The 15295-nt window shown below is 39.1% G+C and overlaps 2 protein-coding genes across 6 annotated transcripts; one reads left to right on the top strand and one right to left on the bottom strand.

Moving 5' to 3' along the window:
- Positions 1 to 9351: 9351 nt before the first annotated feature.
- Positions 9352 to 11467, bottom strand: LOC134637776 (polyubiquitin-B). The gene is made up of 2 exons (XM_063488290.1): positions 11341 to 11467; positions 9352 to 10653 (listed from the first exon to the last, which is right to left on the bottom strand). The coding sequence occupies exon 2, from the start codon at positions 10643 to 10645 to the stop codon at positions 9500 to 9502; it is 1146 nt and encodes a 381-aa protein (XP_063344360.1). The 5' UTR covers positions 10646 to 10653; positions 11341 to 11467; the 3' UTR covers positions 9352 to 9499.
- Positions 11468 to 11686: 219 nt separating this feature from the next.
- cenpv (centromere protein V) lies at positions 11687 to 15241 on the top strand. 5 transcript variants are annotated; one of them, XM_065471749.1, is made up of 8 exons: positions 11716 to 11782; positions 12835 to 12901; positions 13273 to 13399; positions 13601 to 13682; positions 13788 to 13880; positions 14031 to 14100; positions 14740 to 14854; positions 15069 to 15241. In XM_065471749.1, exons 5-8 carry the CDS (start codon positions 13789 to 13791, stop codon positions 15200 to 15202), a joined length of 411 nt encoding a protein of 136 aa, XP_065327821.1. In that variant the 5' UTR covers positions 11716 to 11782; positions 12835 to 12901; positions 13273 to 13399; positions 13601 to 13682; position 13788; the 3' UTR covers positions 15203 to 15241. The 5 variants fall into 5 exon arrangements, with proteins under 5 accessions (XP_063341955.1, XP_065327821.1, XP_063341956.1 ...); XM_063485886.1 differs by lacking the exon at positions 13273 to 13399; XM_063485885.1 differs by lacking the exons at positions 12835 to 12901; positions 13273 to 13399 and having other exon boundaries at positions 11687 to 11782.
- Positions 15242 to 15295: the final 54 nt, after the last annotated feature.

The following is a 15295-nucleotide window of genomic DNA, read 5'->3' as shown; positions in this document are numbered from 1 at the left end:
TTTGTGGTTCCGCTTTAGAGGTCACGTGATAACGGCATTACGTAACATCACTACCGCGTTTTTTGCTTAAAGCCCTCCAACGCTGTTCCTTTTTTTTTTCAGTCCTGTCATTTTCTCCCCTCAAGCCAACCTTTAACTCTTTAAAGCTGGAGACAGACGAAGTTTCGCATTTCAACGCTAAGCATTTACCTTTTATAAAAATAGTAAGTTTACCCTGCCGACAGTTTCCCTGCCAGCGTTGGGGTTTTTTTGTTTGTTTGTTTTTTTGTTTGTTTTTTGGCCGACATACACAATTTCCTCACTTTTCATCTTCCTTAAAAAAAGAAAACGATTTTTTAAAAATCAGCTGCTATATTCAGAATTAAATGTTTTAATTCTTTGTTTTTTCGGTTTACTTGTTCATTGTTCTTATTCATGTTTTGGTTAGCATGGGTGATGTTGCACAAAGGTACACAGACTGAAAAAGTTATATGCATCATCAGGAAAATAAAATAATCACGCTAAATGTAAATGGGCTACATAATCCGATTAAAAGTAGTAAAATAATAGCTAAAATGAAACGTGAAAAGCTGCAGGTAATCTTTTGGCAGGAGACACATCTATCTTCTTTAGAACATGAAAAATAAAAAAAAATGGATTCCAAAATACCTATTACTCGTCTCATAAATCAGGCCGCAAAAGAGGAGTAGCCATACTGATCCCCAATGCTGTTAACTTTGAATTCTGTTCAGAGGTTAAGGACAAAGAAGGGAGGTTCATTTTGGTAAAGGGTAAATTAGAAGAGGAGGAAGTAACATTATTTAATGTATATGCCCCGCCAGGAAGCTCCAAATCTTTTTATAATAAGTTATTCGATTTAGTGGTCTTGGAAACACGGGGAGTTCTTATTTTTGGTGGTGACCGTAATGTTCAACTCCAACCAAAACTGGATGCATCCGACCACCGGCAAAAGAAAAGTTCGAATGCCATTATGGTCCAACACATGCTTACAGAACTGGGTTTGATTGATGTGTGGAGAGCCTCTCATCCAGGGGAAAAACAATTTACCTATTATTCTGCGTACCATTCAGTATATACTCAAATTGACTAGGATTGTAAAATAGAGGTCAGAGATTTATCTGATCATACAGGTGTGTACCTAACCCTGCACCGTACTAAACAACGTAAAAATGCACTTTGGAGACTCAACACCAGTATTTTGAATGAGAAATCGGTACAAACACAAATCCAACAGGAATTTGAAACATATCTACAAAATAATGACAATGGCGAGGTGTCTCCAAATACTCTATGGGACACAGCAAAAGCCGTCATTAGAGGTAAGATTATTGCCCTCACAGCTCATCGGAAAAATGAAAAACAGAAAAGACTTGAGAAGCTACAGGAGGAATTGAAATCATTAGGGACTAGCAATGTTCCCTCTAATTTTTCATGTGTCTGAGCGAACACACAAACTCCCTGAGCGGTCCCTTGGACCACTGTGAGCAACTGTGGTCACGCCAGCGTCGAATCCATCCAAGTTACATGGTTTATTAAAATAATCAAATTACAGCATTTACATTTATGCTAGACTACTTTTAATTAACGGCTTTAGCCCACTTACAATGAAAATTTAAAAAAAAATCTGTGTGTAGTATGTTAACACTGTTGGAAGTAAAAATAACTTGAGCTCCAATTTTGAAAACACAACTTTTTTTTTCTTTTTTTTTAAAATAAAGCTCTGACTTGTATTATGAGTATGAGTCTGTGGACTGGGAGAGAGTCCTGTAACTCTCTGTCTGCAAAATACAGTATATAATGACCAATGTTGCGCAATTAATTATATAGTTACTTCTTCAAAAAAGTTACTGAGTAACAAACAACAAAGTTTTTGTAGCTGTTTACCTAAAAACTATTAAAACTATTTACAGAACAATCAGCTGTTCTGCATCAAATTTGATGCCACACAAATTATTTGTGCCACTCCAAAAAATAGGAGAACAGCCTGATACCTGCAGGCCTGACAACAGGAGATGTATCACTCCTGTAACATTCAGTAGTCGCCTCATTGTTCTGACACACACTACAAAACTACTGACTACACTACACACTAACTACACAAGATTTGCGCTAAACATCGCAAATCTCTCACATCTCAAACACCGCCGTCACTCGTAAAACTCCCCCGGCCCCCCCGCCCGTTTCTTAACAACTAAATGCCATGTTGCCATATCATTTTTTGATTGGTCGACATGGTACATTTTTCGACCAATTGGAAAGGGCGGGGTTTTTTTGGTTTTGTTTTTGCTCACAGGCAGAGAGTGCTTTCCAGCGTTTCTTCCTGCAGTAAATATAAACAATGATAGTATTCAGGAAGAAAACCAAACATTACATATTTTTATCATAACTCTGGTTTTACGTGGCCTATCAACACAATTTAAAAAGTGGTATAAAGTCCACACTTTTTCCGTCAATTGTTCCGTCTGTCCTGCTCACATCTCCAATGGTTGTACACGTTGTCATTAACGTGGCTTCACTCCACATCAGCCACGCCGCTTTGCTAGCTAAAACACCGGTGTGGGCACATAAGGACGCTGTCATAGCCTGTCAACGACGTTGATTAGCTGCGTATATACGAATGTGAATCGCATTATTGGCTGGACTATGGGATAAGGTGGCATCGTTCTAATCCCATACGGGAGCAGCCAGTCACTTACTGACTAACACTGCAAAACAGAATTGTTAAAGTTTTAATTTTAACTTCAATTCAGGTTAGATTTTTTTTTGTGCACAACACAGATTTTCTGTGCGCAGAGACCGTGCCAGCAGTGCGCAATTGCGCACGCGTGCAGCTTAGAGGGAACATTGGGGACTAGACACACTGAACAAAAAGATCCCCAGATATTATCGAGAATGAATAGGATTAAACAAGATATAAATGGCATATATCATGAGGAAATTGAAAAAAAAACTTACATTTACTAAACAAAAGTATTATGAGACAGGACCTAGGGCGATGAAGCTTCTTTCATGGAGGTTACGAAAACAACAGGAAAAGAACAGAATTCATAAAATCAGGAACCCTGAGTATTTGCAGTAAACTAGACGATATTCAACAGGCATTTGAACAATATTACAAAGACCTATATACCCAACCTCACATATCAGAAATTACAATGATAGATGCCTTTCTAAATTCACTAGACCTACCATCTATAGGAGAATTACAAAATAAAAAACGCATGGCTGAGATAACGGCAGAAGAACTGAATAAAGCTATTTCAAGGTTGAAGGCGAATAAGGCACCAGGCACAGACGGTTATCCGTCCGAATGGTATAAAGCATGTAGAACACAAATAACACCAGTGCTGCTTAATTGCTTTATTCATACATTAAGAACAGGAGTAGCCCCACAATCTTGGAAAGAAGCAGTTATCTGTGTGATGAACCACATAACATCAGAAAATATTACTGCAATGTTGATTAGCTTAGATGCCGAAAAGCTTTGACTCGGTGGGTTGGGAATATCTATTTAGGGTACTAGCAAGATTCGGATTCAAAGATGGCTTCATTAAATGTATGAAAGCGCTGTATTACTCTCCAACAGCCAGGATCAGGATTAATGGACACCTGTCTCAAAATATTTACTTGAAGAGAGGGACACGCCAGGGCTGTCCCTTGAGCCCGTCCCTGTTTGCCTTGTACATTGAGCCTCTGGCTCAGGCTATTAGAGAAGACTCTGAAATAAAAGGAATTATGATCAGAGGAGAAGAACATAAGACTTGTATGTTTGCGGATGATGTTCTACTTTTTATTACAAATCCTGAATCAAGCTTGTTCAAATTGATGGCCTTGCTAAAAGTCTATAATCAATATTCTGGCTATAAGCTAAATATTAAAAAAAACCTCAATCCCTTACATTCAGTTATACACCTCTACCGGAAACTAAAAAGAAATTTAACTTCAAATGGGACTCTCCCACAATAAAATATTTAGGAGTAAACCTAACAAAAGACATGTCTAAACTTTATGAAAATAATTATGGCCCCATCAATAAAGAGATCAAATCTGTCTCGGTGGTCTCTCCTCCCTCTAGATATGAGTAATAGAATAGAAATAATTAAAATGAACGTACTGCCTCAAATTCTCTATCTCTTCCAGTCACTGCCCCTGGAGATACCCCAAAAACAATTTGACGAATGGGATGGATGGATCTCACGGTTCATCTGGAACAGCAGAAGACCGAGGATCCAGTATAAAACGTTACAGCTGAAAAAAGAGAAGGGAGGGAGAGCTTTGCTGTGCCTACAGGATTACTATTACGCCGCACAAATGAAACCCCTGGTAAACTGGTGTTCCCCAAATTATGAGGCTAAATGGAAAACCATGGAAATTACTCAATTAGACATTCCATTACAGTCCCTATTAGGAAATAAAAGCCAAGCTGAAAAATTTTACAAAAGTTTGAATCAACTGACCCAGTTCTCCCTGAAACTATGGTTCAAGGTATTGAGGAAATTACAAATAGAAAAACAGGCTAGGATCTTGAATTGGATAGCTTATGATCCAGAATTTGTGCCCGCCAGGCTGGATGGGACCTTTAAACAGTGGACTCTAAGAGGAATTACTTCTTTCTGTTCACTGGCAACAAACGGGGGATTTCAAAGCTATAAAACTATTTCAGATACATTCGGATTGGAAAAACATGACTTCCATAGATACCTGCAAGATAGAGACTATTATAACAAGAAGATACTATTCAAAGAGGAAAACGAATACAACCTAATTTATATCTTTCATGATACATACAAAAAAAGGACACTAAAAAGTTGGTCTCAAAAATATGTGGAAGTATACAAGCCTCTAAAAACCACTCTACATTATATATCAAGCAAAAATGGGAGAGGGATTCAGGATCACAAATATCAGAGGAGAGCTGGATGGAAATATGTGAGTCTCAAGCTACCTCTGCAAATTCAAGGCCTTTGAGAGAGTTTGGTTGGAAAAATGTAGTGATATTTTTTATCACTCCTAAATTAACAGCTCGGCAAACAGGCTTACAGAGCCAGGGCCTATGTTGGAGAGGCTGTGGCTCGCCCATGGCAAACTATTTCCATGTCTTCTGGGCCTGCCCAAGAATCCAGCCATATTGGGGGGAGGTGGCCATTGAGATAAACAAAATAATCGGGATAAAAATGGACTATTCATTTGTTACCTTGTATCTTGGCAAGATACCTAAGACACTTCCACATAAAGATAATTATTTATTGAAAATAAATAAATTCTGCTAGCAGCAGAAAGGCCATAACCCGAAGATGGCTAAAGGCTGATCCTCCAACTCTGGCCCAGTGGCGTGGGATAGTGAAAGAAATTTTTGGAATGGAGAGGCTTATGTTTGTCCTTAGACTGGAGCTGGAGAAATTCAAGAAGCTCTGGGAAAAATGGATTGTGTATACCCTTTGTAGGGAATAATTATAAATTACCATGATGTGTGTAGATATTAATGTTGTGACTGTGTATAACATCCATGCTGACCTAATGTTTTGTATTCTCATACTGTAAATAAATAAATAAAAAGTATAAAAAAATGTTTTAGTTCTTCTAATGTGACATTAAAGTAGGCAGGAAACATCCAGGATGTCACCAAAGAAACAAACTTAGCACAATATGTCTGTTTGTCCTATCTAAGTCATATCTGTTTTCATATGAAGTCGAAATGCAGATTCACAGATTCAAAGTTCAGAGCGTTTATTTACACTTAAAGGTTCAACAACTGGAGACAACTGATAGATCCAGTGGTTAGTGACTAGCTGAAGCCCCAAAGCAGTGTAATCCACAACTTCCCAGTTACAGTCTCAAGAAGACACCAGTTTAATCAAGCCCTCACTGAGGGCTGAGGGTCCATGACACTGTCTAGAATCAAATTTTGACTGTGGCTCAGTTTCCAATCATAATGCCATGCATACAGTGACCTGTTGCTTACAAACATATTAAACCTTTTTCACCTACCTAAACCTCTGTTCAACTCTATCCAAATTTACAATTATACTATATTAATATTATAAAATGAACCTAAGCACAACTATTGTAGTGTCTAAAAATAATTCAGACCTAATAATCACAGATTTCAATAATTTTATAGCCTTGGGTTAGTTATCAAATCTAAGGCCAAAACTCATACACGTCCTTCCTTTATTGTGCAGATTCAACAAGGGGCAGGTACCTCTGTTCAAAGAGGGGAGAAATAGACTTCGGTGTTACAGCTGTAATTTAAAACCATGTTTGGAGTGCAGTGGATCCTGTTAAATGTCACTGTTCATATCAATGCATATATTCTCTTTAGAACCTCAGCTGACATTTTGAAGTGAGTCATTGGAAAGAACACAAAGCAAGCATGAAACCTCATTCTTCCTGCTCTTGTGTCTCTCTCCATCCTCCTAATTGCTTTTCTGCATTGACGTTCCCACATAAACACACTGTTTGTGTTGACTTTGACTACATTTTAACCCTTTAGTTAAATGTCTGCCACTTCATCACTTTCTTGCCCTTTCCGTCTCCCTGTTATAAAGGGCAGAGTGGATGGGAACTATCATATTATTGATTCTTAATCATTGACTTATTCATTCGTTCATGTGTTTACCACCTTAATCTTGCAGTTGGAGATGGGTTTAATTACTTATATAGTCATGGGTAGCTTCAGCTATGATAACTAAAGCTTTGGTAATGCAAGTGTGTGATTCCAGAAAGTTTTAGAAACATCAGAAGAAAGGTAGTTGAAGAATAGTAGCTGTTTAAGTCCACAGCTAGGTTAGTTAAAATATTAATACTCATATGAGATTATTCAGCTGGCTACACAAAAGAGTACAGAGGAGGACATCATGGCTGACTCAGAAGAGATAGTAATAAGGGAGAAAATTAAGAATAATTTCCTAGAAAAGCAACAGAGCCTCATTGCATAATATTCCAGTTTATGGTAAAAAACAGGAAATAAATCATCTGATGATAATATCCTATTGGGGAGGATCCCTCAGACCAACAACTGTATAGGAAAAAAAACAAAAACATTCATTGATCTACCACTCATTAAGCATTCTCAAGAAGTATGTCTTACACAGAGAGGCTTCCTATATTTAAATGTTAACACCCTAACAGATGTTTTGTGAGCCAGTCCAACCACATTTACTGTTTTAAATGATGGTGAACATAAGCGCACAGATATATGTCCCAGTTGAAATAAGACATGGCAAACTTTAGCTTATTTTAATATGTTTATTGTTTACTTTGCTGAGATCAGTTTCCATCTAACAACCTACGATACAGTAGTGTGCACATGCCAGGAATAAACCCTTGTTATTTCCCAGTATTATGTCTACCATCTTTCCTATGGGTAACCTGCTTGATGTCAACAATAGATGGCGCAGCATCCTTGCAAATAAAAAACCCTGTTAACCTTCAGCGTTCTCCAGAAAGTGAACCCAACCATACTCCCGTTTTTGCAATGACTCGGCACTGAGGCGCAGGCAAAGCTGGTCTTGGTATAGTAATATGTCATCCTTTAATTCAGGACCCTTATCATGAAACTTTATTGTAGCTAGTAGTACACTACAACATACACCATACCATGATGTTAATTCAAGGCAATATTTAACCAATTTCAGAGTTCCAGTGCATTTATTCCTAATGTATTTTCACTTTCATACATGAAGCAGGGCTCGCAAAAATTTTAAAATCCCTGGTAGCCCTTCGGGCAGAGACTCTTCAGTTTTTGGTAGCCCAAAATAAATTTAAGTAGCCCGAATAAAAAAGGGGGCAATTTTTTTTTATGTTTTGTTTCCTGTTTTGTTTCCGTTACAATATTATACTTTAATGTATAATATTGTAACAGAAACAAAACATTAATCAAAAAATTGTTGAAACACAAATTACAATATTGTATAAAAATTACAATCATCAACTCAAATACTTGGTTGTAATTGAACAGAAATTTCTATGAACTTGTAAGAACTGTACAACAGGAATCAGTCTGTGTCAGATCCTGAATTTGAAATTTCCACTGGAGTCACGGGTAAGAGGCAAGTGGAACCAAGATCTAGGCCATTTGCTTTTTGAAGTTTGCAAAGACTGCTAAATTTTGCCAGTGGTAGTTCACTCTTTGCAACATAGTAGGCTGTTCTAAACAGATTTTTCAGGTTGATTTTTAGTATGTTATTTGCAGACTGAGCAATAATCCATTTCTTGCATTTCTCATGGGTTCTAATGGGGGCCTTTCTTAAAATTACTGGTCCCAGTAACAAAGGCGCTCGTCGACTCAGAAATCGAGGGAAACCAACAACACACCCGGCAGAACATTATGTTATTTACACGGGTGCAACTTCTTATCTTGTGCGCGTATTTTATTTTGACAGCGAATGCGCACCTGCGGACCACTTATGTGCACCCCTGGTTATTTAGCTTGTCATATTCCAGCCACAGAAATTCTTTTGTCCATGAAACCATAAAGCTGCACTTTCTTTTTGCCTTATAGTCTGATTTGTCATAACTTTTCCGTTTTGTGGTAAGCTTTTCTTTGGCTGTCACTTCTTCACCCTGACCTGTCTTATTTGGCTCAGCAGAACTAAAATATATATCCTGCTGCCTTTACACACGCACTCACATAACGCTCAGCGATTCTCTGCGCGATCAACCTCTCACATGTTTAAGCTTCCTGCGGGAGATTTCACTTGTCATGTTTGATAGTAAACTAACGATTGATAAGACGATGTCAGAGGAATTGGTGCGCAAATTATCGTCACTCACCAATCAGTACTGTCGCTCTCTATACACAGTTCGCGCGATTGCAAAGTGAAAGCAAAAAACAAGCGCAAATTCAAATGCGATTTCAATATGTCACATATAGGGCTGCTCGATTATGGCAAAAATGATAATCACGATTATTTTCACTGAAATTCCTATGATAGCCCGACGGGCAGGGCAGGGATAGATTCTGGTAGCCCGACTGGAAAAATCGCTAGCCCCGGGACGTCGGGCTAGCGATTTTGCGAGCCCTGTGAAGGCTGTATTTCTTGCATGTCACATCTAGCTGTTTATGTCTAGACATGCATGGAACCAGCAGAAGTCATTGCTTCGGCTGACAATTTATAGAAGTTTGTTTAAAAAAAAAAAAATATATGCATTGGTTATAATCTATGTCACAGCTTTACATGAATCATGGTCCAAGGCAGACCTAGTATAGTTTTGTTTTATTCAGGAGAAAAGTTTAAAGTTTACAGGCCTGTTCTTTTTCAGCATAAACCATCCCCAAAAAATTCAGTCTCTCACCCTCTTGCTGTCTGTCATGTACTAGTCATTATACAAAAAGCAGTAACACTTAAGTGGATTTTAATCCTTTATTGATATGCAACATTTGGTCACAAAAGGTTAAAACCTTAGCAGTGGGCAACAATTTTGTAACAAGGCATTTATACCATCACCTGTTTATTTTAAGGAAGCAACATTAATGGAATTGTATCGAATTATTTCTTTACTGCCCACCCCTGAGACGCAGGACAAGGTGGAGGGTGGACTCCTTCTGGATGTTGTAGTCAGAGAGGGTGCGGCCATCTTCCAGCTGCTTGCCAGCAAAGATCAGCCTCTGCTGGTCAGGGGGAATGCCTTCCTTATCCTGGATTTTGGCCTTGACGTTCTCGATTGTGTCACTGGGCTCAACCTCCAAGGTGATGGTCTTGCCAGTGAGGGTCTTCACGAAGATCTGCATGCCACCTCTGAGACGCAGGACAAGGTGGAGGGTGGACTCCTTCTGGATGTTGTAGTCAGAGAGGGTGCGGCCATCTTCCAGCTGCTTGCCAGCAAAGATCAGCCTCTGCTGGTCAGGGGGAATGCCTTCCTTATCCTGGATTTTGGCCTTGACGTTCTCGATTGTGTCACTGGGCTCAACCTCCAAGGTGATGGTCTTGCCAGTGAGGGTCTTCACGAAGATCTGCATGCCACCTCTGAGACGCAGGACAAGGTGGAGGGTGGACTCCTTCTGGATGTTGTAGTCAGAGAGGGTGCGGCCATCTTCCAGCTGCTTGCCAGCAAAGATCAGCCTCTGCTGGTCAGGGGGAATGCCTTCCTTGTCCTGGATTTTGGCCTTGACGTTCTCGATGGTGTCACTGGGCTCAACCTCCAAGGTGATGGTCTTGCCAGTGAGGGTCTTCACGAAGATCTGCATGCCACCTCTGAGACGCAGGACAAGGTGGAGGGTGGACTCCTTCTGGATGTTGTAGTCAGAGAGGGTGCGGCCATCTTCCAGCTGCTTGCCAGCAAAGATCAGCCTCTGCTGGTCGGGGGGAATGCCTTCCTTGTCCTGGATTTTGGCCTTGACGTTCTCGATGGTGTCACTTGGCTCAACCTCCAGGGTGATGGTCTTGCCAGTGAGGGTCTTCACGAAGATCTGCATGCCACCCCTGAGACGCAGGACAAGGTGGAGGGTGGACTCCTTCTGGATGTTGTAGTCGGAGAGGGTGCGGCCATCTTCCAGCTGCTTGCCAGCAAAGATCAGCCTCTGCTGGTCAGGCGGAATGCCTTCCTTGTCCTGGATTTTGGCCTTGACGTTTTCAATGGTGTCGCTGGGCTCAACCTCAAGGGTGATGGTCTTGCCAGTGAGGGTTTTCACAAAGATCTGCATGTTTGCACCTGTATAAAATTTGATGGATATTTATTAAGAATTAAAAAAAATTTAAAACATTCGACATTACTCCAAAACACACACACACACACACACACACACACACACACACACACACACAAAAATCCCAGATAAATATGAATAAATAGATAAAGATGAATTATTGATTAAAAACCTCTTTACCCCCGCCCCCCCAAATATAAGTGTATTAGAAATTACATTATTAAGTTTAAGCTCAAATATGGATAAAAAGCTTTAAAAAAAAAAAAGAAAGAAAAAGAAGTATTAAATAATATTACTATGAAGCGCCTAAGAATGAGAACGGCAGGAGCCATTTCAGCCCAAGCGCCATTTTGAGATCTCAGTGACCTTCCTTTTGTTCAGCAGCCGGTAATGGAGGTTACTGGAAATGTTGAGTCACTGCTGTAAGCGAACGTTACCTAAACGCTGCTGCGTAACAAAAGGGTAGTAAAAAGGAAAGAAAATCGACTATGAAACGACGACGAAATGCGTATAAACTTTATATAAGAGAAAAATATAATTCGGAAAGACTACTGTATTTTGGAGACCTTTGTTGCCACTCGCTAGCGCAACCCAAATAACGTTCAACACAGTAATACTAACGCAACACATTTGTTAAAAACAAACAATCGTTTCTAGAATATCAAAAGATATAGAAATAGAAAAACACTTACGACTGATAAGTGAGGCGAAAACCTGCTCTGTAGCACAAATTCGTCTTCCTTCTTGGTTTCACGTAGAACTGCGGGAGTATTGTCTAGCAGTGTATTATATAGTATTGAGGTGCACACGTCATCCAGAAATCTCCATCCGCGTTAATAAGTAGTTCCCACCCTCCCAAAAGTTACTGCTTCAATATTTATAATTCCAATATTTATAACTTAGTTCTACAATAATGATTTTTTTAAATTAATTTACTCATAAACGTAATTATTTCAAAGTCGAAGCTATTACGTTTGCAAGAATGCACTCATAAATCCTCCCCCGCGGAATGATATCTCTATGCACTACGGCTCTGGAATTTGCTCGAACCAGCACAGCAACAGGAATCTTCTCCGAGCTTCGGATTGGATGACACAGTTGTTTGTTTGATCAGCGATTGGTTGCTGTGTTACAGTAAGTAACGTTTCATGATAAAGTTATGGTTATGTCCAATGACTGTTTCTGCAGTCATTGGTTATGACAATAAGGTTAAAACAAGAAGCTTAAACGTGACCTAAATCGATAACCATTATATATATTTTAGGCTATAGAAGTATAGGCTACGTGTCACATTCAAGCGTCACCGTCATGGATATTGATTGAAAAATAAGAGTTCGCCATGTCAGAATGACTATTCGTATGACTAACACACCAAGACTGACATGTACACTCAGGAATTCTATTCATCTCTATCAGATATTTCAACCTTTAACAGATGGCAACGCGCTTAGTAAACGTAATAGCAGCTGACGCGACAGCAGGATATTTTAAGGCGGAAGTTGGCCTCTATGGCCGACCTCATTTATTTTTTTAGCAAGCCATCCTTATTACACTGCGCATCTAAAAAAAAAAAAGAAAAAAAAAAGAACGCGTTAATGATAAATAGTCAGGACATCAGTACAAAATAGTCCACCAATGAGATACGATACCGATTATGGGCACACCGTGTATGCATAGATGCACAGTATATGCACACCTGACGTTAATGATAAGCAAGGTTTAGCAGACCTGATGTGCTGTTTTCTGTGTTGCCAACTTATAGGGATCTGTTACTGTGTAACTTAAAATTAAGTAGCTTATTCAAATGCTAGCTTGGTTTATTTGAATCTAGTTATCAGTGAAAATATGCGTATAAAAAGTTACTATAAAGTAAAAGCATGACTGGTGTGTTTCTCTTTAGTCTCATGATGCACATGCACAGACAGGTCATTGTCAAGTCTCCACTGCAAAGATAAACCTGTATGAGGGATAGAAATTCAACTACATTATCTACATTGCTGAACAAAATGATAAACATTTAGTTTCCTCATAGAGTATGATAAACTTATTCAGGCCTCACAGACATATTGTTATCTTTGTGGCTTGAGCTGAACAGTTCTAACAGCTTTAGTGTAATGCTTCTCTACTTTGTAAGTCCTTCAGGTAATATGACATCTCTTCATTTTGTTTCCATGGGCAACATCAAGAAAACACGAGTTCATCTAGTTTCGGCATGTTGTCAACACCCAGTTGAGACTAGAAAATTCCAACAAGGTAAAGTCAGATTGAACATTGTAGGGAATGACTGCAGGTCATTACGTGATATATCTGTTTAGACATACTGAGCATCTAATTTTTTATATTTCCTGGTTTCCAAAGTTTATTTCCAGGACTGTAATTACTGATCAGTGCCCACTTTTAGCACCAACTACTATTTAAGGTAGCACTGTAAACTAAATCAGCTTGGGCTCAGATGGTGCCTTGTGGGTTTCTATTTTTGGGAGTTTGGCTATAATGCAGCTCTGAGAGCCCTGATTCAAATAAAATATGTATTTGGGTCACAGCATTCTGTTAGCCCACCCCTCTGGCACTGTGTCATATGAAACCCAACTCATGATGCACCACGCCTTTGCTTTCCAACACAGAGCAGGGCATCTGGCTGATCTAGTTCTGCCTCTGAGGAATGTGTTTGTGCAAGCCTGCTGTACCTCGCCCTGCCCTTTGTTATGTGGACTATCTCAAAGTGTTCCAGGAAAAGATTGCAAGCAGGAAGTAGGTCTGGTTAACATGGAATCAACATGTTCACATCTTGGAAAAACAAGAAATCTGACTTTTATTTTAAATATAAAATGAGCACGAGTTGCTGTGTTTGAATCAAAAGCTTAGCTTCTGTAGGTAAAAGGTTCTTTATCAATGCAAATATGGTTCTTATCAGAGCTGCACTTTAATCAGGTTCATTGTTTTCCATGGCAGGATGACTGGAACTTTTGGTTGGGAGCTCCACGTCAGCAAGTTTCACAACTAACATGTGACACCCTTTCAACCTGAACTTTACGTAAGACTTGGATAGAGACATTCTAGCATTTTCCTTCACGTGGCTTAAAAAGGTGAATCCTTCCCAAATCTCATTGTAAATGTATTTATACTGATTCAATTACAGCATGGACCTGGTGAAACATACAGGTGGCTGCCACTGTGGGGCTGTGCGATTTGAAGTCTGGAATTCCCCAGACCTCCATGTTTTTCATTGCAAGTATGAACAATTAATTCAGTGATAGAAACTAGGTAGTAATTCTGGAACATAGCCTAAACTTTCAAATATCTTATTCATGCCATGTTGAAGGCATTTCAAACAATGCTGCACATACACTTTAATCCATATGAACTGATATGTTCTCGCCAGTTGCAGCATTTGCACAAAGAAGCAAAATCATCATTTCATTGTGCCAAAAAATCGCTTCACGCTCTTACAGGTAAGGAACTTTGCTTGAAATGCATTGTTTTATTCAATATACAGTACTGTGCAAAAGTCTAGAGGCACCCTTATTTTTTATGTATTGCTTCCAAAGCCAGACTCTTTTATAATTTTTCAAAGTGGTCTTAACCATTAATTCTTCAGGCTTTCTGAAGGTTGTCAAAAAGCCGGAATTAATTATTCGTGAAGCCACTTATGGCTTATGAATCTATGAATCATTCAAAAACATGGAATATCTTGGCATGGTGTGCAGTGTGTCCTTAAAAAAATTGAGGAAACTGTAAGGTGGAGGACAAAAGAATGACTGGCAGGCCTGTCTCCAGCAGATGAGCAGTATCTGAAAGTCATGTTCCTAAAAAAAAAATCCCAGAGAATTTTTCCTGAAGACTATTTAAATAAATTACAGGACAGTTCGTCTAGAAGAATTCAGGCTGTGTGGAGGAATAAAGGTGGCTATACCAAATACTGACTTTCAAAGTCATTCAAATCTACTTTTCCCTTATATACTGTGTTTCCATGTATGTTACTGCACCTATTTTTCCTGGCAAAATTAGGGTTGACTCAAGACTTCCACAATCCTGGATATTTAAAATGAACATTGAATTTTAGCATACTTTGTTTTTTTTTTCATTCTTAGGGTTTGGAAAATCTGACCACGTACACATTTAACACTCATGTTGCAAAACACACCTTCTGTAAAACCTGTGGAGTTCAAAGTTTCTACACACCACGCTCCAACCCAGACGGATATGGTATGACCCTGACAACTCACCGACACACTTGGTCTCATGTGTTGTAAACAGAATTCAACACCCCGCTAATGTTTACTCCACACCAACCAACCCAGTTGTCTCTTTAATGTCAAGTTTTTATGCTATTTGTAGCAAACAAACTGTATGTTCACAGTGGGATTTGAATGCGAATCAAATGACAACCTTCTGTTATTCATGTCTTCATCTCAATTAGGCATTGCTCCACACTGTCTGGATCCAGGTACTGTGCACAGTGTCACAGTGGAGAACTTTTGTGGGGAGAAGTGGGAAGAAAGTATGCAAGTTCACAAAACTATCAGAGACATGTCAAAACCGGAGGAAAACTAACGCTACTGTCATATAAGAAACTTTATTTTTCAATCAGCATGACATCAGAAACATTCAACAGTACTTTCATTGGTCTTTAAAGTAATAAAAAAA

Source organism: Pelmatolapia mariae, linkage group LG10_11 (genome assembly GCF_036321145.2).
Source record: "Pelmatolapia mariae isolate MD_Pm_ZW linkage group LG10_11, Pm_UMD_F_2, whole genome shotgun sequence".
Lineage (NCBI taxonomy): Eukaryota > Metazoa > Chordata > Actinopteri > Cichliformes > Cichlidae > Pelmatolapia > Pelmatolapia mariae.
Note: the sequence above shows the minus strand (reverse complement) of the source record. Positions and strands in the feature narration are given on the sequence as shown.